General features: G+C 37.1%; 1 protein-coding gene across 2 annotated transcripts; it reads right to left on the minus strand.

Annotated features, from left to right (window-relative positions):
• Positions 1–3,218: 3,218 nt before the first annotated feature.
• Positions 3,219–23,712, minus strand: BNIP2 (BCL2 interacting protein 2). Of its 2 annotated transcripts, none has more exons than XM_037502608.2 (11): positions 23,451–23,712; positions 17,549–17,655; positions 16,262–16,329; positions 15,588–15,764; positions 13,440–13,616; positions 11,598–11,700; positions 10,156–10,287; positions 8,142–8,228; positions 7,927–8,025; positions 7,198–7,233; positions 3,219–4,461 (listed from the first exon to the last, which is right to left on the minus strand). In XM_037502608.2, exons 2-11 carry the CDS (start codon positions 17,596–17,598, stop codon positions 4,410–4,412), a joined length of 981 nt encoding a protein of 326 aa, XP_037358505.1. In that variant the 5' UTR covers positions 17,599–17,655; positions 23,451–23,712; the 3' UTR covers positions 3,219–4,409. The 2 variants fall into 2 exon arrangements, with proteins under 2 accessions (XP_037358505.1, XP_037358503.1); XM_037502606.2 differs by lacking the exon at positions 23,451–23,712 and adding an exon at positions 22,738–23,132.
• Between the last annotated feature and the right edge of the window lie 756 nt (positions 23,713–24,468).

The following is a 24,468-nucleotide window of genomic DNA, read 5'->3' on the forward strand; positions in this document are numbered from 1 at the left end:
CAGGAGGGAAAAAAGAAAAATGTGATGAGTCAAAAACACACTTTCCAATTAATTTATTTAAATTCATTAATGTTGCAAAAATACCAGTGCAACAAATCAGGACACAAGTTACTGTATTCCTAACAAGTCAAATACCTCTCCTTAGTATATCAAGATACACCCTAGTCTTTCTTACAGGGACCACATCAACATCTTGCACAGCGTCATCAGAACTGAATTCTCACACTATAAATGACAGCACTAGGTTAGGCAATTTCATTGGAATAGAAAAATGACCAGAGTACATTAATTTCACCTAAATGGCAGCATGTGAAATTATAGTTAAGAGATGTATTTTTGAAATATGTATCAAAGTGCATTAGTGTCTAATAAACCCTGAACTGTGTTCTTTGTGAATGATGCCCCAAGGGCTATGCAAATTAGTGGCCCTTGAACACCACCAATATTACCTAGGTTTATGTAAATAAACCATTAAAAGGGCATAATTTTAGAACATTCATATACAAAAAATGCAGTGGAATAATAGCTAATATTATTTTCTAAGTTCCTTCAGAGCCATACTGAATGTGAACATGCATAAAATTTTTAAATGCAAATGGTTTAACCTTTTGTAGAATGTCATATTCAGACAGCTATCTGAAAGATAGTAATTCCTTACTAATTTAAAAGTACCAAACCCTTAATTTTCATCTGGTGTTTGAGTTATTACAAGCTTTATGTAAACTTTTCATGTTGTTTATTTAGTTCTTAAAAATGTAAGAAATTAAGTAATCTATCACATATAGTTACAAGGCAATAGGTCTGTTCAAATTTTAGTTCATTTCTTGCCATTCAACTGAATCATTTTATTTTAAATTACAATTTAGAATTTTAAAGGAAAGTTCCATTACTGAATTCACCATTGATCTGATTCTAATCAATACAGAATCTTGGGATGGAAAAAGGGAGATAAAAAGGTTCCTGAGGTAATTCTTTTGTACTGGTTAAAATAGTGAGAAGATAAACATCTACTTCCCTTACCAGCTAATCTTTTCGTGTAAGTCTAAGTTCTTGACTTTTCTCCCAGCAACTCAAACAATTCCTATTCTCTATGACAAGATAAAGACTAACAGAATATTTCTGTAATTTACATTAATTCCTGAAACCATCTCATTTTTTTGAGATTTGTGATCCATTTCTCAAGTATCTGCATAAGTTGTGATGAAAACAAAACAAAATAGGGTAGCAATCTCTACTTTCGGCGTATTTCCTCTTGCTTTCTGACAGTAATGTTAGCAATTTTCCACATAAAACATGGAAAAAGGAAGGATGATGCACCTGTCACTTTCTACACACCCTTACAATCCAGTCACCAAACTGATCCATTTGATATATCCTAGTGCTAATTTATCAATTGAGGAAACCTAAAAAGCCACTTCAACATTAGGTCAAACACCCCCAAATTCCCTGAGCATTCACATAAAACATCAAATAGTAATGCTAAATGGTCATTTATAAGAGGTGTCTACCAAAAAACAGATCCCTTAATTTCTGGACTGCAGTTGAAGCAATTCTAGTTATCAATATAACTTGTCAATCAGCAAATTTCAGCATTCAGTGAAGTTACTAAATAGTGATATTTTTGAAGTCTACATTAATGTTTATGAATCACAAAATATGAGAAATAACTTAGTCCTAAACTTTAATCTGGGCATTATAATCGCTGACCCTCTGTTCTAACTTGCTTCTGTACAAAAAGACAAAGCAGAGGAAAATATGAACCCTTATCATAGGTTATTATCAGTCTCTACCCTTCCTTCTCTTAACTCCTCAGTCTCCTTAGTCACACATTCTGTGGGTAGCCTGCAGGTTTTCCTGCTGGATACAAAAAATGGTATGCCCAACTTCCCTGACAGCAAACACATTCAGTAGCATCTTAGATAAGTCTGTATACCTTTGTTTTCTTTCTCTTCCTTGTTTTGTCATCTTCCATTCCAACTACCCTCTAGGCCCTACTTAGATTCATATTTATTAACCTTCTCTTCCCCCAGTTAAAAACTTCCCCAGTTTATTAAGCTTAAACTGTAGGGTCACTGTAACATCCTTCCTTGGCGAGCCTTAGTAATATGACCAAGCAGAACACAATCAAATTATTTTATAAAAGAACCTTTTGACTCAAGAGTCACTCAAAGCCCATAACAAAAAATACTGGCAGAAGCATCAAATTAAACTTAATAAATGCTTTTCCTCTAGTCTACTAGGTAAGTCTTACAATTATGAAATACGAGGCATGTCCTTATACCAGATTCCATTAAGATGTAGGTTAGCAGAGGTGTCCTTTGAATCCAGTGACTCATAGCACATTCCTTTTACTATAACCAAATTGTTATCACTGTTCCCTCAGAATTTTAATATTCTAAGAGAAAACAGGCTGTTTCTATGTTAAAAAGCTATTTAGTAAAAAGCACCACTTCTGCAGCAAGTTGTAGTTGTGAGAACTAATGTTTGCAAAATAAAGTCAGTAAACACGATAAAACACTGAAATTATTCTTTGTATTTTTTAAGCTGGAAATCTGGGTACTTAACATGGAGGAAAACCACTTAAGACACTCAGAACACTTTAAGTGAGCTAATGACTATATACAAAAGCCTATATAAAGCATCCTACAAATACAGAATCTAATCACACTAAATTCAATGATGCTCTATTTATAATCCTCATATGGTAACTTCAAAAAGAATGCCTAAGTTGTTATCATTAGCTTGCTTTTTCAAAGCTTCTAAGCTTTGAGCAAACAATAATGGTTATAGCTTTCTTTACCCACTACAAATATTAGTTCAAGATCTGCCTATATGTACTGGATCCAAGTTAAGATAGGAGGGTACTGAGGAACATCTATCCCAGGAATTCTCCAGCATCTCCCACAATTGGACTTATGTTAGCATGTCAAGTTTATGAATGCGGAAAATTCTTTTATAATAGAAACTTTACATAAAAATGGCACTGGTGAAAGCTACATGTGTTTAATCTAAAGTAGAATAATCTTAAAAGCTTAGCTCTCATCCATTTCAATTTTGCTACCCTAGGGTATTCTTGTAAAATTTTCTTACAGGAAGGGCTGGAGTATGGTATAACCCTTATCATCAAAAGGGTACTAAGGTTATTAAATGTATGATACAATAGTAGACCACTCTGTTATTTCAGAATGATTTTTGTAGGTAATTAGGTCCTGTTCAGAGCATAAGTACAATTTATTTCAATGCAGTCAAGGTACTTACTGAATTAAAAGAGGAGTTTATGTGTCTATTTGAAATGTGTCATCCAAAACAACTTAATATAAAGATGCTCTAAGACTTATAAAATTAGCTTGATTTACAATGTGATCAAAATTATTCAATAGGAAATGTGAAAACATACCATATCTAAGTCAAACACCTATCAATTTCAACTGATATGACAGTATTTTGGAAGTGCCACCTTGAGAGTGGCTAAAAAAAGCAGCTGCTGTTTTCCACAGAAAAGTTGTGACAGTGAATAACTCATAACATTCTCTGAATACTACACTGTACTCACACAAATTCAGGGCAGCAATACCCTGGACATATAGCTTACTTCACATTAGTGAACAAACCTTAATATTTTTATAAGTTCTGACTTTTGGCCAGGAGATAAAATGTCCCCACATATATATATATACAAAACCCTAAGTCTTGGCCTCTTAAATCCTCTAGTTCTAAAATGGCTTTCTGACTTGTCTTTAAAGAGAAAAAAGTGTGCAATGCACTTCTATTTGCACTTCTGAATTAAGAAATACATACATTGAGGAAAAAAAGCTTAGGATGAACTAATGTACTTAGATTGTGTGTACATAACCTTTGGGCATTCATGAGAGGCAGTTTAACTGTCCCTCACCTTATGGGCAACTTTATTTTCTAAGTTACCCAGGAAATGTATTTAACCATTCACAAAAACAAAAATTCTAACATGCACTGTACAAAATCATGGTCTTATTTACCTGCATATTCTTCTACAAGACAGGTATACATTAAAAAATATTGCTCAAAAACATAAAAATATATATTATCTCTTTCCTTTACCATTTAGGCATATAAATATTTTACTGAAGAAGATGCATCATTCAATAAACAAATGCAAAAATGGCTTTATATAAAGTGTGGTTCTCTGCTAATTAGCAATATAAAATATAAAATGATTATAACATAATTACTAGTAAAGAGCTAAATTCAAGAGATTTGCAAGCCAATACAGCAGTGAACAGTTCTTTATACAAAAGTCCATTAAGAAAAAGTCAAGTCAATTTTTTAACAGGTTACATAAAAATCAGGGTCAATAAATGCATTATAAATGCAAAAAAAGAGCACTGCTTCATCAGCACATTCTTCAGTCTTGCTTGGACTAGATGCCAAACTTACTGTTCATTCTTCGGTTCATCTTGTTTTCCATTAAGCTCTTGATCAACTCTGTTTAATGAAAAACAATACAGGTAATAAGACATGAGGAAATGAATAATTTTCTTTCTAAAAACAATTGACTGTTTTTAGCATTGAATATTATTCTGTTAAAAACAAGCTTTGCAAAGAAGCAGACATAGTAAAAAGGTTACCAAACACTTCCCCAACCACCAGGATAATTTTTAAAGGCAAGAGGACACTGACAAGAAATGTGCCTGCTCATTCTTTAAAGATTATCAAATACTTTACATACAAATGCACATAAACTTTATTGAAAATTCAAATTAAAACAGGCATATCAAAGTGTTGAATTGTAGCTTTACTAGGGCAAGGATCTAAGTGGCAAGAGTGACAGGAAAAACAACTCCCTCAAAACTGGTTTTGTTACCTGAAGTATTAAAATGCTACTACTGCTACCTACTAATCAATTAATATTTTTTAAATTCAGTGATAAAAATGAGTATTTAAAGAAATCATAACTGTTCTCCAATATTTACTGGCAAACTCAGAATGTGAATGCATTTACTTACTTGATAGTGAGAAGTCATGAGAGCTTAATCAAAAACATCTAGATGTATATTCAAATTCTGAATGAATTGGCAGTGGGTTGCACAGAGATCATATTAAAATTCAGGCAAACTGAGATTAGAAGTACCTAATTACACACAACTACAGACAATGCTTTTGGTATGATACATGAAGATACTTTTCACACTTGTTTCCATTATTATGATCATTACATCAATGATTATGGTCACGTGAACATTAGTAAATCAGCCAAATGAACAACACCTTAAAATATTTCTTCAATTGGGGCCTCCCTGGTGACACAAGGAGTTAAGCACAGCACTGTGAAGCTGTCCGCAGCCTCTGCAGCACGAGTTTGATTCCTGGGACAGCCAGGGAGCAACCCACATGGCGCAGCAGATCTCTCCTGACTTGTCTGCTGCTCCCCTCAGCCGTGTACTTCAGTCTATCTGCCTGTTCTGTTCCTCACTCTGTCTCTGGTGAATCTTCTCCCCCCCCCCACACCTCTGGCCTGTACCCCAATTCTTGTATGCATAAATAAATAAATCTTTAAAAAAAATTTCTCATATTGGTATAAAAACTTTGAAAGGTATGTATTCTTGGTAAGGCATGCAATGTATACCTGATCTTTTCAACATCTGAAATATCTTCATGAACTAATATTTTAAACTATGTTAAAACATTTTAAAAATGGGTATCTGGTGGCCACACTTGCACTGAGTTATTGAAAAGAAACACCAAAAACATTTAAAACTTCTGTACTTCACTCAGTTTTGTATCCTATTATCAATATTACTCAACAATCAGAGATTTCCCCTCAAGCAGCTCACCCTCATGTAGCCTCTGGTAAGTTTTGGTCTTATAAGGATTCCCCTCTATTAAAGGAACTTGAATGTTACCATTTTCAAGCTGATGAAGAGTTCATTTTTTAGGGTTAAATAAACTTTATATAAAAAACAAGTGCCTGAAAGATATATGTAATGATTCTAATTAATAAGACTCTATTTTAGCAAAAGTTGAAAAAAATAAAACAGTAGCAGTTCAAGTAATATAAATAAAAAGTACAGCTCTACATTTTTGATGCCTAAATTATTTTAACATGCAATTAACTATTATCAACTTTTTAAAAGACACAAAACAGCAAATTTCATCGACAAAGGCAGTTCATTTTGAAATCCATAAAGCAGCTGGCTTCAAAATATTCTATAATTAGAGTGTATATTTCCATATTGTCACTTCTCTGACAAATGAATACCAATACCTAGAAAGGAATAAGACATTAGCAAGATCTAAAATCATTGTCCATATGCCTATGTTAAAATGTTTGTTAAACTGTAAGGTGTCATATAGAATTGTAAAGCTATCATGTGGTCAACTGAAATCTTCCTCATTATCAGTCAAAACAGGTATAAAATTAAGAATGTGCCTGTTCCATAGAACGGTCAAAATAGTAACTACATATAAATTTCTCACCTTAACTATGAAGCCTGAATTAAATTGTGTGCAATTTAATCGATACTTTCAAAATCCATGAACAAGTGAGATCCAAACCCTACATATATTTAAATAACTATTTTAAACCTTGCCTTTCATCTCCTATGCAGACATTAATAGGTAATAGTTTGTTATGCTCAAAGCAGAAGTATTTAAAATTAAATTTAAGATGGAAAGCAGAGTGTTCACTATTAAATGGTACATTGAACTTTTAGGTATTTTATCACATGTAGAATTTGACTGGTTAGCAGGCCACTTAAGCATACAAGGAAAATCAATGTTGGTTAGCCAAAGAACACATGCATTGCAAATATAGTCATCAACCCCAGGAAAATAAGTTGATTCCTCACAAAATTTCAACAATACTTCAAAAGCACAAGTTAGAAATTTAAAAAATATGATGAAACAGATAGTCTTAAAAGCAACTGGTTTTTCAATAATATTCTTAATAATTTCTCCAGTTTTATCACCACTATACCAAAAAGAAGGGGAGAGGCTGTCTTTTAATTTCTAATTGGCATTATAGATGGTGTTAAAACAGGGTCATTTCAAGCTGTATTCAGCATCAGGAACTTACATTCACCCTGTTGTGTTCTGGGGTATATTAATATTTACAAATGCAATTATCTTTGTCTTATGAGCTAACCAACGAGTAAGGAAGAGTTAGTCTGTGCAATGCAAATGGACTAGTCTAGATGCAACCCAGTCAAGGTGTGCATATACCTTTTTTGTTTCTTTTTAAACTTTTCTTCTTCATACCTTGGTAGGGAAGAGTTATTTCAGTAAATATACATGTCATGATGATGCACAAAAACTCAAAAAAAAAAAGGCACTTTTGTAGGCAAAATAAAAAATATTTAATACACTCTAGAAAGTCAAAACTGATTTTAGAAATCTGGCTTTGACACATTAAGCAGACTAAAATCTCAGATTAACAGAACAAAGAATTTTCTTTCTATATTATAGCATTGTGATGTTCAATTATGGATGTTAACAGCTGTCTACCAAGTCCTTTTAAATGTTAGATGAAAGTAAATAATTTGGTAAATAAATTCCTGCCACTGGAAAGTATTATGGTTAGGCTAATAAATAAAATTTCTCTAGTATTACAACTATTCAATGCAATGAGAAGCTTACTCAGATGTGGAGAGCAGCATGTTCAAGTTTGGAGACTGTTCTTTAGGACTGATCAATCAGGAAAGTATATTACAGACTATAACCAGTCTTTAAGAATACAAATAAAACAATTCCTCCTATCTCTTCCACTGCTATGGTGTTAATTATGGGGAAACTGTTAAAAAATGGTTTTCCCCCCGTTCTTTGTTACAAAAAACAAGAACAGTTACAAAATATCTGTAATACATGAAGTGAGAAGGAATGAGCATTAAAAAAATTTACCTTTTGCACAGAAAAACACAAAGACCCAAGACAAAGAAATAAAACAAAACATACTGTTTTATGCATTCTGGTATGCCAACGTACTCCATGGGGACAAGTTCCGCTAGTTCTGCCAAATTAAAGACGTATCTAATTTTTTGGCTGAATTTTGAGCTATGGAAGAAAATAAAAATAATTACCTCATCATTTCTGACCAACAGAACTGACAAGAAATTCATACAAAGCATTTGAACTTTTGTTTTTAAAGTCTATGATGCTCAATAAATTACCTAATAAATGGTCTTGTGACAGCCAGAAGAGTTCTGATAAACCAAGAAGGATGTACGATGATTAGAGATTTTAGGTTTTTCCGTAACCTGGAGTTAAAAAATAATAATAGACCTGGATTAGAAAAAGACCTAGCTATCCAGGTATATCTCTGCTAACTCAATGTGTCATTTTCCCTTCCACATCTTTTGAGAGGTGGGCAATCATCACTACCAGGCTTATAGATTCACTGGCTTGTGTGATGCCTCTTCTTTCATGTTACTGTCCAAAGCAAGAACAAAGAGCTTACAGGTCTTATTCAGTCCTCTGCATGAGATCCTGCAGTTCAAGCTGCTAGAAGACTTACAGAACATGAATACAGACTGATACTACATGGCCCGTAAGAGACAATGAAAGTAACAGGGCAACAGGAAACAATAGCATGAGAATGTAAAGGAATACCTTTCAAGGTAATTTTCTTTCAAAGTGTAGGTCTTTAACATTTTTTTTTTTAGTTACGTTTAAAACCTACATAAAACAGCTAAAGTAATGTCACTAGCAGAAGTCAAATAAACAAGGATGGAGAAGACAGTTGGAAGAGAACTAAGTTTCAGGATCCTTCTTAATCTGGCTCCAATGTAATTTCTCCAGAAAATAAATAAAATTTTAGAAGCTTTACAAATTCTAAAGGTAGAGTATGTGCAGTTTTACACAAAAAATGATTTGAAAATGCCCAATTCAAGCATTCTCATTTAGATGGTGATACCCTTAAAAGAAAAGGAAATACACTGGTGAGTTCTGAAAGTCTCTCCTACTTCTATGACACGTACTTCACTTCATTTGGCTAGATTTATATCCATAGACTAGCCTGCTATTAACTATCTCCTAGCATACATTCTCAGGTCTTTAGGTTAGGACTCTGTCAACCAGGGGTAGTGATCAATACTGAATAGGGAAATAAAAAGTTTTCATTTTTCAAGATTGAGAGGAAAAAGTGAACCAATATCTTTAATGGATGGTAGGCATTATACAGGCAGAAAAATGGGAGTGGAAAATTGCCACAGGAACAATCAACTCTTATTTTTTATGGAATGCAAAATTCTGATTAAAAATTAAAGGCATTATCCTAGACCTTTAAAACAACCAAGTTAAAACATGGTGTTTTGGGGCCTCCCTGATGGTGCAAGTGGTTTAGTGTCAGCACTGTGAAGCTGTCCGCAGCTACTGCAGCGCAAGTTCAATCTCTAGCCAGGGAGGTTACCCACATGGTGCAGCAGACCTCTCCTATCTCACCCACTGCTCCCCTCAGCAGTGTATTTAAGTAGATCTGCCTGTTCTGTTCCCCACTCTGTCTCTGGTGAGTCATCTCACCCCACATCTCTGGTCTGCACCCTAACTCTTGTATGTGTAAATAAACAAACCTTTAAAAAAGGGTGTTTTTATCATCCATATTTCCACACATAAAGTGATCACTAAGGATTTAAACAAAATAACCACAACAACTAGCCAATGGTCCTCTAGGTATGAAGAAAAATCTATTAATGGGTCTTAGCTGATTGAAATAGTTCTAACTGGCTATGTAGAATCAAAGTTTCTTCCATTACTGTAGATGACTAACTCATCCCTAGGATAATACAATTCTAGAGCTCATTGGAAAGAACTATTACAGCTAACCAAGCATCTTAAGAAACATAAAACTATAAAACAGGCAAAATACAGAATTTAATAAAATAGGAACTATAGCAAGTTCTTCATCCTTTCCCAAAATGTACATTATAGGATAATGATCACTGGGATATAAATAAGGAGAAATAAAAAGCTATTTTATGTTTATTTTGAGAAATTAACACTATTCTTTCAAGAGAGCAAAACTGATTTCCTTGAAGATATTTAAGAAATTTTGAAAACACAGGAACTTGCTACAAAATTAATAAATGTAATAGGAGATACATGGTATCTTTAAATGGCAATGGTAAAAAAAAATTCAATAACCCATTATACAAATTATTCAGACTAGCTTCCAAGTTGTATGTATACCTTCTATCAATCTGCTGATAGCATTTCCTGAGCCATCCCAGACTGGGCATTTTTCTTCGAGTTGTTGCACCATTTAAATAAACTATCATGTAGTTTTCTGCTACTAACAGCTCCAAAGTGCCAATAACATACCTGTAAAAATTAGGTTTAAGTGTTAACATTGCTTTGCAGAACCAAACGAAGCTAATCAAACTATACAAATTCTCTTCCCTCAACACACTTAAGCAAAAAAAGCAAAACAATTAAAAGTTAAATGTTACAGTTAGTATTATTTAAAAAAGAAGAAGAGTTCTTATCTTTCAGAAATACATATTGAAATAGCTACAGATAAAATGACAGACTGGGATTTGCTTCAAATTAAACTGTGAGGGGGAGTATAAACTGTAGGAATGAAGTATAAACTGGTAATTGTGGAAGTGAATGCTTGGCATAACAATATTCAATATACTCTGACTTTTTATGTTTGAAATATTCCAAAATCAAGTTTCTAAACACTGTACTAACTTGAAAAATAGACTTTGGAAAAATAACAGAGCTAAGTCAGCTTGGTTATATTTGGCTTTAGGGGGCCTGGGGGTGGTAAATGTAATGTCTATGTGATATTTACATTTTTTTTGAGGTGTCCTTAAATAATGCAAAAAAAAAAAAAGAAACTGGAATAGGGCCTCCCCGGTGGCGCAGCGGTTGAGCGCTGGGTTGCGAAGCTGCCAGCAGCCTTTGCAGTGCCGGTTCGATCCCCGGCCACCAGGCGAGGGTCCCACATGGCGCGCAGACCTCTCCTGCCGCCTGCTGCTCCCTCAGCAGTGTACTTTGTCACTCTGCCTGTTCTGCTCTCTGCTCTGGCTCTGGTGAATTCTCTCACCCTCCCGCGCTTCTGACTGTACCCCAGTGCTTGTATAAATAAATAAATAAATATTTAAAAAAAAGAAAAAAGAAAAAGAAACTGGAACATAATCTGAAACATGTAATTTGAAATGTCTCTTCCAGTTTTAAAGTGACTTGTTTGTTGAGTCAAAAAACAGTTTTAAAATGCTAAATATAGACTTAAAGAATCAGGTCTAAGGGCCTCCCTGGTGGCGCAGTGGGTTGAGGACAGCGCCGTGAGGCTGTATGCAGTCTCCACGGTGCAGGTTTGATTCCTGGCCAGCCAGGGAGATTCCCACATGGTGTGGCAGACCTCTCCTGTCTCGACCACTGCTCCCCTCAGCAGTTTATTTTGGTCCTTCTGCCTGTTCTGCTCCCTGCTCTGTCTCTGGTGAATTCTCTCACCCTTCCATGCCTCTGGCCTGTACCCCAGTGCTTGTATGAATAAATAAATCTTAAAAAAAAAAAACCCAGGTCTAAGATATTTATAATTTTCACCCAACTAAAGTTTACTTCCTTAAACTGGAGATCTAATTATTCATATTTCTGCCTAAACATTTTTGTGACGATATACTCACTTAAAGAGATTGTCCATCAGATATCTATAGTTAGGTTGACCACTTTCAGGCATAAAACAGACAGCAAACACAACAATGGCATTTAATCCATCCCCATAATATCCTGAAAAAGAAACCAAGGATAAAATCAGTAGCATGATTTTACTCAAGATTTTTGAGAGGACAACTGTGTATGTCTGATATATTATAGTGGTTGACCAAATTTCTGAATCAAAGAGCATGTTTTTTTCCCTTAACCTCATACATACACTTTCGTAAAGATCCTTAAATCCCCTCTTTTCAGAAAGAGAGCAATAAAATTAGAAGGGCAGTTAAAAAAAACCAGAATCTCAGTTAAAGTAGCATAATCAGAAAGCCCAGTCTTATTTTAGCAAGTAGACAAAGTGATGTAATTCAAGGAGACAACAACATCATCTACAATAAAACAATTATATTCAATTTATGATTAAACATGGTGCTTCTTAAAATTCAATAGTATCTAGCACCTTGTAGATTTTAGGACATTAAAAAACCTAAGAAAAGATTACTTCTCTGACATAATTCTACCTGAAGATAAATAGTGTTAAAATGTATGTATTTCAATTATAAACTCTAGATATTAAGCTGTATCCACAGGAAATATTTCTGCTTTAACTTTCATTTCTATTGTTTATAAATACGCATTGAAAGGTTTGAACATTTCAAGTATATTAGAATCTTCACTACCTTTTTCAATCCCTTAATCATCAAACATGTTGTAATAATTCAATAGGAATAAAGGGCCTTACTTATTATTTTCCCTTAAGAAAAATAGTTATTTCTGAAAGATATTAGGTTCAAACCATGAGGCAGGTTGCACAACTTGCTTTCTATGAACTACCTAAACTAATGCGTGTCTGAGGACTTCCAGACCCAGATTATCCCATTTTCTTCATCTGAATAAGATTAAATTAGGCAGAATAATGTAACTGCAAATATTCAAGTGATCTGCTTTCAGACCAATGAAGACTATAGAAATAAGCAGGGGAATGCATTTGACAGAAAGCAAATGAAGTGTAAATAACTCTACATGAAAAACCAATCTGCTTGACCTATGTGGCTCCCTCGCCTGCATTAGATTTTCAGGTAATGTGACAGACTCCAAATAGTAAGTTACATTTTGACTCTCACTAACATTCTGACACTATTTACACAATGAGTAGGTAAACTTCTATACAGGCACAGTCAGATAAATTACAATTGATAAATTACAATTATACTTCATACCTTCCCTGTTTGATTTAAAAATTTCTTAAGAGGTGGGAAAAAGTTTTGTATTTTCGTATACACCACAAACATGCAAAGTAGGCATGCTGTAAAATGTGGAACGAACCTAGTTCTCTATGTTGTGGTAAAGTGGAATGATTTTTTTCAGAATTTTAAGGTGAATTAAGAGTCATAGTGTAAAAAAGTTAGGTTTTACTTATATCCACAAAAGACTTGTACAAGAATGTTTGCACAGCAAACTGAACAGTAATAGTCCAAACTGGAAAAAAAGCACATCTCCATCAAAAGGAGGATGGATGAGTAAACTGCATTATTCATTCAATGGAACAATACTCTGCAATTAAAAAGGATTATAGCATTTCACTGTATATGTTATAAAAAGATAAAAAGGGGAGAAAGTAAAGTCCCAGTTTGGGGGGGGGGAGGGTTATTGTTATTAAATATTGGTTTACCTTTTACTTCAAACCTGTATATTTAAAATTCTATGACGAATGTTTATTATATCTTAAAAATTATGTAATACCTTAGGGAGAATTTATGCAAGCTTTTAGAGTTCTGACATTGCATGAATAAATCTCAACCATCCTAAACTCTTACCTCCATGGCTGATAACTTTTTTATAAGGTTCAATTGCTTTCATATCAACCCTGTGGTCCTGTTCTCCAATTCTGAACATACGCCAGCGCCTTCCATCTTCTTTCTCTTCTGTAGCTGTGTATTCAGTAATTGAATCTTTCCTAATAACTTCAGTAGTTTTGGGTTTTGGAAGATCATCTGTCAAAATAAAAAGATTTTTGAATCACAAATTGTTATTTATATATATATATAAATCAAATTACATGTTAACCACTTTACTATCTAATTAGATTGTTCAGAGAATTTTTCATTATACCTTTGATGAATTTTAAATATTTTTTCCATAATAGAAGAAAAGGTTTGCTCTTTATATGTGACTATATTTAGTGTTTTTGGAAATCATGGTTCTTTACCTTCTTGTACTTAGAAAAGAACCGAATCACAACACAAGGTATATAATTAAGTTCAGAAAGTATAATTCATACAATCATAACCTATAATATCTTTCGATTCAAGATTTTATGTATAATAACACAGCCCTTGACAGTTACTGCTATAGGTTACTTAAAGTAACTATCAGGGAGCCAATTGCTCTTGTTATTGAGCACAAAAATTATTCCCCAAACATTATAATACCAGATAGAAAGTGGTTAACTAATCAATGATTATTCCTCATTTGATCAGTTTCATAAGGCAGAAATTTATTTATAATATTCTGAAGTATACATGCAAAAGTCTAATTGTAAATTAACATTAGCCAAAGCATAAGCACCAATGATCAGATGTAATTTATATTTCAAGATGGCATTTTAGATTATTTTTAATGAAGTAATGATTTCAAAATTTTAGTATCATAGTCCTTACCAAAAGATGGGGGAAGGGGAACCTACTGCATGTTAGTTGTTTGTTTCCAAGACAAAGTTGTTAACGGAAAATATCCTTCCAGGAAATGACTACAGCAGCATTAAAGAAAGAAGAGACAAAACACATAGGCAGAAAACTATTTCAGTATCTTTATAAAATATGACTTATTACTGGACTGCTTATTGAACCAGTAAAACAGGGAAGGAAGAAGTAACAAAAGATAGTGCATACCGAGGATCCTTACTCTTTACTGAAGATCTGATACCTAGTACTAAATACTATTTTGAAGTAAAAATCATTTCAAAGATAGAATATATTACAACAACTATATAAAAAGAGTGTAGACACCAATTACCTAATTAAAGGAATCATGTAAAGCAAAAGACATGCCAACTCCTTTTAACTCCAAATAACTAATGGTAAAGAACAAGGTTTGGAGGTGAAGAATATACATTAATTCAAGTTGGTCATTTACAAGTGTAGCACTATCAGGCAAACCTACTGAAAAAAAACTGCACTCAATAAAACTCCCTTCAGAACTCCCTGTCAATCCCTTTAGCACACTTCCAGTTACATGTCTCTTCAGGTTTTTTTCCCTTAGTGGATGGACTGAATTAAAGAGTATGCCATAATTATCAAGCAGTATCTGGGAAGCAACCATGAAAAAATAACTTCATAGCATTGGTGATTTAGGGAAAAATTAAGCTGTTCACCTACCATAAATGGCTTTGAAAGCCATGAGAATATCCAGTGTTGGCAGAATTTCCTATCCTAGTAACAAATATATGAACTTTAGAAATAACATGTCGACAAAATCCCTTGAAACAATGATTTTAGTTGGTTTAATGATAAAGTTTTAAGTTTCTTCCATTATCCTAATTTTTCTAATATGAGAATGTCATTGTAAAAATATTTATGTATATATGACGAACATTCATAAAGAAAAGTCAGATAAAAACACTGAAACATTGGGCCTCCCCGGTGGTGCAGCGGTTGAGCGCTGGGTTGCAAAGCTGCCCGCAGCCTCTGCGGCACCGGTTCGATCCCCGGCTGCTCCCCGGCCACCGGAGGAGGGTCCCACATGGCGCGCAGACCTCTCCTGCCGCCCGCTGCTCCCCTCAGCAGTGTACTTCGGTCCTTCTGCCTGCTCTGCTCCCTGCTCTGGCTCTGGTGAATTCTCTCACCCTCCCGCGCTTCTGACTGTACCCAGTGCATGTATAAACAAAACAAACAAACAAGCAAATAAATAAATTAATTAAAAATAAATTAAAAAAACAAAACAAAACAAAACACTGAAACATTTACCTTCCCACTCAAATTCATTACTGTTCTCTGATGGTGTGTCTAAGCCATCTAAGTCAATTTCCCCACTTTCATCCAATTCATCTGACAACACAGAGCCATCACTAGGATCCAGGGTCAGGCTAATGTCCGGAGCCATTAGTTTCTTTCTTACTTTATTTCCATTAACTTCAAGTGAGGCTGGAATGGGTAAACAAAGTCAAAGAAATATTAGAATGGATACTTAGATGCTCAAGTTGGATACAGAGAAAAAAGTTAATCATTTCATTTGTGAAAAAACATTACCTAAACATAATTCCAAAATACCAATTTATAAACTTTGGATTTTGATTCCTATTGCTTCTATATAATGGCAAGATGACATAGCCCAGCGAGGCTATGTCTTTAATAACAGAGGCAGATCTTATAATTACCTCTTAATACTAAGAGGTAATTATCCCCTTTATTTCACCCCTCTCACCCCTTTATTTCAGAAATGTCCAAAAACCAAGGGTATATTTTTGGAAAGTTAAATTTCCAAAGCATTCCAAACGCTTTCCTCAACATTCAACTCATTCTTGGGTCACTTATGATAGAACAAAAAGTGAATATTTTTTTCTCTTTGACAAAGGAATGTGTTTAAAATAGCACCGTTGAAGTCAATCACTGCTCTGAAAGCAAAAGTATCAGGTTCTTACCAGGCTCGCTCTCTGGTCTAGTCACAGCCAGTATGTCAGCTTCAATACTATCATCTTCTGGTAAAGGTCTAGAAGACACAGACATACTTTCAAATCCAAAAATAACACCCACCCCCCAAGTTTAAAAATCTATTAAAAATACTTTATGGAAACAATTACATGGAAGATGGAATAAAGCAGTGTTTAAGCTTCAGTAATTTACAAACCATTTTTAAGGAAAAAGTTTTCAGACTGTCAGAGTTGACTTACATATTTATAAGTAATACAAAAACAGCATAAATTCCTTATGCGACTGCTCTTAAATATAACTGTAAATGAGAAGCCAAGTGCTAGCAAACAAATGTAATTCAAAGGCATGAATTTAATGTGATGTATGATGAACCTTACAATAGGAGTAAGGTGATGACAGCTACAATTCTTGAGTTCAGCGTTTCTATATTACTTTTAACATCATGTACCATGTAATGATTCAGATCTTCCCCAGATGTCTATGTTCCATCTGCCAAGGGAACTTAATGAGTGCAGTGGGATGCACTTCTGACCAAGATGCCATGGAAGCATCATTTAAATACACTTTCTGTTAGCCGAACTGGTACCAATACAATTGTAAATACAAATGCAAATGTGTTAAGGCAGCTGGCCAGTAGGTCCAGAACACCCTTGCTTTTTTTCCTCTTAAAATAAAAACACAATATTTAAAAACTTTTACAGATAAAGACCCGCCCCTCCCAGAAATCCCTCAGATTCTAGTTTAAGAAAAACTGCATCAAACATTGTTTATAACAGCAAAAAGTTAATTAAAATGTTTAAAACAAAAGATCATAGAAGACTATATATTTTGGCTGGAAAGTAAGCTATAAGAGAATGAACATTAATTGTTGAAAAGCTACTTTCAGTACCGGTTTCTCTAAGAAGCCAATATTGGGACTCCCTGGTGGTGCAAGGGGTTAAATTAAGTCTTAGCACTATAAAGCTATTCACAGCTACTGCAGCACAAGCTCAGGGAGCTAACCCACATGGTGCAGCAGACCTCTCCTGTTTCTCGCCTGCTGCTCCCCCCAGCAGTCTATTTCAGTAGACCTAGTAGATCTGCCTGTTCTGCTCCCCACTCTGTCTCTGGTGAATCCTCTAAACCTGCACCTCTGGTCTGTACCCCAGTTTTTATATGCATAAATAAATAAATCTTAAAAAAAAAAAAAAAGCCAATATTCATTTTGTAAATGACAACTAAGTAAAGAAATTTTGAAGTTTTATTCTAAATTTGTTTTCATTTAAAGTATTGCTCACATTGGAAAATCTTCATCTTGCCATTCTTCTTTAAGTTCCACACCTTCCATCCTCAATTTGGACTCAATGTCAACTGCCAGCTCCTGGTAATCCAGAGAGCCAATGTCCTGTGAAGAGAGATAAATTTATATATGAAATTTATAATTTATAAATAAAATTTATTTTCCACTTTACTTTCATCTGTCAGTTCATACTCCACCCAGGCAACCATATATAGTTTCAACATGACCATTACTGAGCTACTCAAAGGTTTTCAGTAACTGTCCAGTAAATGAATTGTGCTACATTTTGATTTGTTTCCTATCCACACCAAGCTTTTCTCACAAAGTTCAGCATGAGTTTTCAGGCACTGAAGTTGGTGAATAATTTTATTCATGCAATTATATTTTAAACTAGGTGATGAATTTTAATTTTAGTTTTTCCAAGGGAGGTTATGAGTACCAATATCCTCACTTAGTAGGAGGAGTCTAGAGACTGGTTTGGTTGATGGAGTAGTAAATAGAGTCTTCAGTATACTATCAAAAAAGTCATGAGGACCAGGTCAACAGTGCAACAAAAACTGTGACTAAGTGGCAACAGGTACAAATGAGTTTTTAGTTCACTTACATGAGAATCAAAAGGCAGTAAAACATATTGAAGGGGCAGGAAGTATCACTAAATTCAGTAATAATAGTAAAAACAAAGTAAAAGTAGTTCACACCTGTGGAAAAGGAGGGTGGAATGAGGAGAATGTTGTTTTTCATAGTCCTTCTAAACTATATGACTTTTAAAACCATGTATGTATAACTTAAAAATACTTATCAAATAAAACAAATGGTGTCAGTAATTCACATGCACTCCAAAAAATCCTCTAAATTAAGACATGGTCAAAGTTTCATGGTGACCTTATTTGCTACAGCATTATAACATAACACTCAAAGGATGGGCAAAGTGGTTCAGAAAAAGCATTACGTTCTAGAACAAGAATAAAATTACACTGGGAATTATCTTAAGTGCTAGATTTCATATAGTAAATAAATTAAACTCTCTGCCAAGAATGGGAGGCTCTCTTGCCAGTTTAAATTCTTATGCTCAAGGGAAAGTTTCAAACATTCTCAAAAGATTTAAATTTTTGAGCACCCACTAGTTACCATAGAAATAAAAGCAAATGCTATCTTTTCTTCACTAACATATTTGCTGGGAAAAAAGCAATGAATTTATGTATTAGAGCAAGTCATTTTTAATTTTCTAAGAAAATGAGACAGGCAATTTTGAAAGATTAATGAAAAACACACTTAAAAGACATTTGACTTTTTTTTAGCAGTTTCTATTTCTAAAATATAGCCTACACTTCAATTAACACACATCTTCAATGATCACTTTATAAATTGTTCTCCTCTGACAATTTTTTCTCTGTAGAGAGGAATATAAACAAGAAAGGGTTATCTACCTTACTAATCTCATCAATTTAGAAGACAGAACTAGTAGAAAAGACCCCAAAATTACAGACAAGCCTGAATACTTTAATACTTATTACTCTAGAAGTCTTCTACTACTCAAGGTTGAAAACTAATATTCTCTTCCCAATTTTTAATTCACTGGTATACTTCTTTTTTTTTTTTTTAAGATTTATTTATTTATACATACAAGCACTGGATACAGTCAGAAGCGCAGGAGGGTGAGAGAATTCACCAGAGCCAGAGCGGGGAGCAGAGCAGGCAGAAGGACCTAAGTACACTGCTGAGGGGAGCAGCGGGCGGCAGGAGAGGTCTGCGCGCCATGTGGGACCCTCCTCCGGTGGCCGGGGAGCAGCCGGGGATCGAACCGGTGCCGCAGAGGCTGCGGGCAGCTTCGCAACCCAGCGCTCAACTGCTGCGCCACCAGGGAGGCCCTCACTGGTATACTTCTTAATTGTTTCTCAAGTCTTTGGTACTCTAAGTGAATTAACATATTTTCCTAAATCAACAATTGGAAAAGTTTTCCATGATTTCACCTCACCTTTTTACTGGGTGTTGGAAAAATACCAGGATGTTCTGTGTTTCTCAAATATCCCACATACTCAGAAAAATATTTAATATTTCAAAAATGCAAGCAGTGACTGCACAATGCCTGACATATATTAAGTATCAATATTAGTTAAATGAACATATAATAAGGTATGGCGCTGGATAGCAAGCCTTTGTTTTGTTCAAACTTTTAGGCTTATTTTTCTTATTAAACTATGCAAATAGGCTTCCTATTATGCTTTACCATTCAAAAAGTGTAACAAAAATATTTGGGGCAACTTACATACATGCAACATCAATTTTTGCTGGAGTCTATATTTTATACTTGTAAATATACATATCCTGTGAAATGCTAGAAGACAAGCCACATCTTTTAGCTGCTTTACCACTTGAACAAGTCTCTCACTCAAAAAAAGTGCCTCTAACAGAAAACCCAAGTCTTTCAGCTGCCAGCCTATTCAATTTTTAATTTTAATATACTGAATTGTGTGATGTCAACACCACAACATATGGACATGGGTACTAGTTTGTGGATAACTAAGCTAGTTAAACAGAACTTCAGAGGAGACATGCAGAGTCACGACCCACTTCATCAAGAATTTTCAAAGATGGCCTCCCCGGTGGCGCAGCGGTTGAGCGCTGGGTTGCAAAGCTACCCGCAGCCTCTGAAGCGCCAGTTTGATCCCCGGCTGCTCCCCGGCCACCGGAGGAGGGTCCCGCATGGCGCGCAGACCTCTCCTGCCGCCTGCTGATCCCCTCAGCAGCGTTCTTCGGTCCTTCTGCCTGTTCTGCAACCAGCTCTGGCTCTGGTGAATTCTCTCACCCTCCCACGCTTCTGACTGTACCCAGTGCTTGTATAAAATAAAATAAATAAATAAATAAATAAATAAATCTTAAAAAAAAAAAAAAGAATTTTCAAGGAAAAGGACACGAAGATGATGAAAACTGTAAAATGAGAATACTGTTCTTGGAAGCTCTTACTCACTAGCAGCTCTAAGAACAGGAACAAACAAGAAAGGAGCAATATAAGCACACCCACTTTAAAGGAAATAGGGATATTGCTGACACAGGTTTACTGTGGTTAATTCCCATTTTTTTACCCACAGATTTTGTAAATTAGAATGGGGAAATAACACTTTAAGATGCTATTTGTTAAATTAACTTAATGAAACAGGAATAACTTGATTTCTCAACCAACTTGTAGTAGAGGTAACACATCCTTACTTATGCCCATTATCAGTGTGAGTGATAAGAACAACTTCAAAATAGTCACTGACCTCAGTGAGGTTAAAAATTAAGGTGAATAAGGATTTTTTTTCCTGGCAACTTCTGAGGGGAGATGGGGTGGAAAATTCAATCAAGAGGAAGAAAGGTATTTTTTTCTAATCAGCTTAACAATATAAGAAAAAACAATGTCTAATTTAAACCGCCTTAATTTTAACTTTTAATTTTACATGGCAACTTTACTATTATGTTGTTTAACAATGCTGCTAGAATAAGGTGCTAGTAATCACCATCTATGCTGAGATTAATTACAACTGGCAGAAGGAAGTGCCCAGGCAAGCATTTCACTTTCCCATTTTAACGAAAGGGCTTTATTCTCAAGATTTATGATCACTTTTTCCTGAGGCTGGCAATGTTGTTAGCACTATAGGAAAATACTTTAGGCCTGTCTAAGTATCACCAAACACCACTGGAGAGATCATATATGCCTCGTCACTGCTTCCTTGAGAACAGTCATGTCAGTTACTAAGAATGAGATGAAACACTCTATCAGAAACATTAACACAAAATTCAAAGAAAAACTACAAAGGTGTTAACTTTCCTCAAACTTGTGAAAATAAAGCAAAGAATAAATTATGTCATCTATAAAAGGTATATTTATTAAATTATCACTAAACAGAACATACTGGAGATGCTCTGTCCTTTAAAAAGAGTAAGTCTAAGTGGCGCAGCGGTTGAGCGCTGGGTTGCGAAGCTGCCCGCAGCCTCTGCAGCGCCGGTTCGATCCCCGGCTGCTCCCGAGCCACTGGAGGAGGGTCCCACAAGGCGCGCAGACCTCTCCTGCCGCCCGCTGCTCCCCTCAGCAGTGTACTTCGGTCCTTCTGCCTGTTCTGCAACCCGCTCTGGTGAATTCTCTCACCCTCCCGCACTTCTGACTGTACCCAGTGCTTGTATAAATAAAAATAAATCTAAACAAAAAAAAGTTAAGTCTAATAAATGATATCTAACACTTTGTTGCAGAATTACAAATATTACTTGTAATATAAAATAATTTTGGACTATTACTATCATCAGTTCTGCTAGTATTCTGCCTTACAGAACGTCAGTTTAACAAGACATCCTTTCCATCACTGTTAGTCAAGGTTAACTTATTCGATCTGGGTAGCTCTTCTGCCAGCCTGTGGCTATGCAGGTGCCTCTCTTTTTTCTTTCTCCCTTTCTTAATAAACCTGTCCTTTCAAAATGTAAAAAAAGAAAAAAACTGGATCAGGCTATATAAACTTCCTTTCTTAAGTGCCAGTCTCTCTCAGAGGTGCTACCCAGCATTACTCTAGATAAAAAGAACAGAATCGCTTTCCCCAAAGAGCGCTTTTCACATTTACTAATCACGTGTACATTCACCATCTTTACGTTTCAACGAACAATTCTGTGAAATATAAATCACTGGTGTTATTATCCCCACTTTATCTAAGTCAAATAACACTACACTATGGTTCCCAGACCTAGACCTAACTGTTTCTAAAACAGCAGAGTCCCCGGTTTATTAGCAACTGTATACAGAATAAGCCTATAATGCCAGATTTGGTTACACACAGTACTGCCATGTCCACATTATTGTAAAACCTGCAATAGTACTTATGGTGATCTCATTCGAGCCCCATGTTTGCAGAAGTGGACCCTTCCTTTTTCCTGTCTACACTCAACACGACGAGGCTGCAATAGAGATCATGAAGACCAACACTACTTTCGACAGAACGTAAAATGACAACTAAAGAAATGATGTGTAAGACCATCAAGAAATTTCTCTGGCACGGTAATTAAATTGGGTAACTTCAGCTATAGTTTTGAGGAAACATATGCGTTTACTAATTTCAGAAATTCATATAAAAAAAGAACACGGGTAACTATTTTTTAAATTTAAGAAGCCAATCAATGGGATAGACATCCTAATCCAAAAAATGCGATGACTGAAAAAAGCACCTCTAAAACGCAGAGTGCATGTTCAATTAATTGCATGGAAGGCGCTCCCACAGCGAAAGCTGTACTCTCCAGTTCCCCAAACAGGCAGTCAAAGGAAGTCAAAGCACCGCAACAGACCCCTACATAATTCCGACTTCACAGACTGAGAGCCCTCCAGGAGCGTCGCCTGCACCCAGGAAACCCACACCACTCTTGCCAGGCATCTCAGCAAAAGTAGGGTGTGATTCTTCGCAGGAACTAGGCCTTTCGCGCAGGAAGGTCTGCTAAGGGCCGATTGCAAAAGCCGCTTCCGCGTCTTTTCCCCGAGGGCAGAGGGAGGCACATCTCAAGTCCAAGTTTCTTTGTTCTGCAGCAGGACGGACGCTGGCCACAAATGCCGGACGGTCGGACACCGCCCCCAGCCCGGGCGCGTGCAGGGCGCCGAGAAAGGCACAGGGTCCGCGCGAGCACAGCCGCCACGAACGGAAAAGGGGTGGCGTCGCGGGGGGTGAGGGGGGGGCCCGGGGAGGCAAAGAGGAGCCGCGCCAAGGGCGGGGGCCCGGTCTGGGCGGGGATCCGGGAAGTGCCCCGGGCAGGTTCAATGGCGCCCGCCACGGCGGAGAACCCCGCGAGCTTCCCCCGGCCGCCGCCCGCGGGCCCGCGCCCCCCGCGGCCCGCCCCCAGGCGCGTCCCAGCCCACTCCGCCGAGCCCGGCCGTCTCGGGCCGCACTCACCCCGGAGGAAGCCTCGGCTCCCTCGTCTCCTTCGCCCCTCCAGGCCGGCGACGTGGGGCTGACGGCCAGGTCGCAGAAGGCGGCGCCGAGCGGAGCCCGCTCCCCTCGGCCGGCGGTGGAGACCCGGGCCCAGCGCCCCAGCCACAGCGGCAGCGGAGGCGGCGGCGGCGGCGGCAGCACCTGACCCGGACGCAGAGCGCGACCCCGGCGGAAGTGACAACATCCAGCCCGTTCCCAGGCGCGGCGAGCGGGGAGGCGGAGGCCGGCGGTCTGGAAGCCCCGGGATCCCTCCCAGCGCCTTTAGCCTTCGCGCGCATGCGCCCCGCGGCGGCCCAGCGTCCCCAGGGCGGCGCGTGGCGTGCGCGCCTCTCCCGCGGCGCCCGGGCCGGGGCTGGCGCGTCCCGCCCTTTCCTCGCGCTTGGGACGCGGCTTCGGGTGCTTCTGTGCGTTGTGTTGGCTTTGTTGATCCTCCCGGAGCTGCGTGCTATAGAATGGAAGAAATGCCTGGAGGGACAACATCCGAGCCCTCCTCTGGGGAGACTAGGACCTTAGGAGTTTTCGAAAATTTTCTAATGTGAACAGCTTTTCCACAATACTTGTCCAATTGTGTTGATGTGTAGGGAGCGATCAATTAATTATTTTTTTAATCTCCAGTTAAAACGACTACTTTAAAATTCCAATGTGGATCCCTTTTTCTGTGCTTGTCTCGCCACGGACCTTAAGCAGCTGCAGGAAGCTGTGGTGAGGCGGGCCCGGGTCTGCGGCCCGTGGTAGTGACGGGGCCCCGCGGCTTCCAGAGGCTGCCCGCAGCCTCGGCAGCGCCGGTTCGATCCCCGGCCGCCGGGCGAGGGTCCCGCATGGTGCGCAGACCTCTCCTGCCGCCCGCTGCTCCCCTCAGCAGTGTACTTCGGTCCTTCTGCCTGCTCTGCTCCCCGCTCTGGCTCTAGTGAATTCTCTCACCCTCCCGCGCTTCTGACTGTACCCAGTGCATGTATAAATAAATGAATAAATCTTAAAA

The sequence above is a fragment of the Talpa occidentalis genome, unplaced genomic scaffold (assembly GCF_014898055.3).
Source record: "Talpa occidentalis isolate TD23 unplaced genomic scaffold, MPIMG_talOcc4v2.1 talOcc4.11, whole genome shotgun sequence".
NCBI classification, from domain to species: Eukaryota; Metazoa; Chordata; class Mammalia; order Eulipotyphla; family Talpidae; genus Talpa; species Talpa occidentalis.

What these genes read in the sequence shown, in the direction of transcription:
- BNIP2 (XM_037502606.2), bottom strand. Translation starts at nt 22,773, where the DNA reads ATGCAATTAATTGAACATGCACTCTGCGTTTTAGAG. An exon ending in CAAGATGAAGATTTTCCAAT is followed by an intron (nt 16,330 to 17,548) that starts GTGAGCAATACT and finishes TGTGTCTTCTAG; the next exon opens with ACCTTTACCAGAAGATGATA. An exon ending in TAATGAATTTGAGTGGGAAG is followed by an intron (nt 13,617 to 15,587) that starts GTAAATGTTTCA and finishes TTATTTTGACAG; the next exon opens with ATGATCTTCCAAAACCCAAA.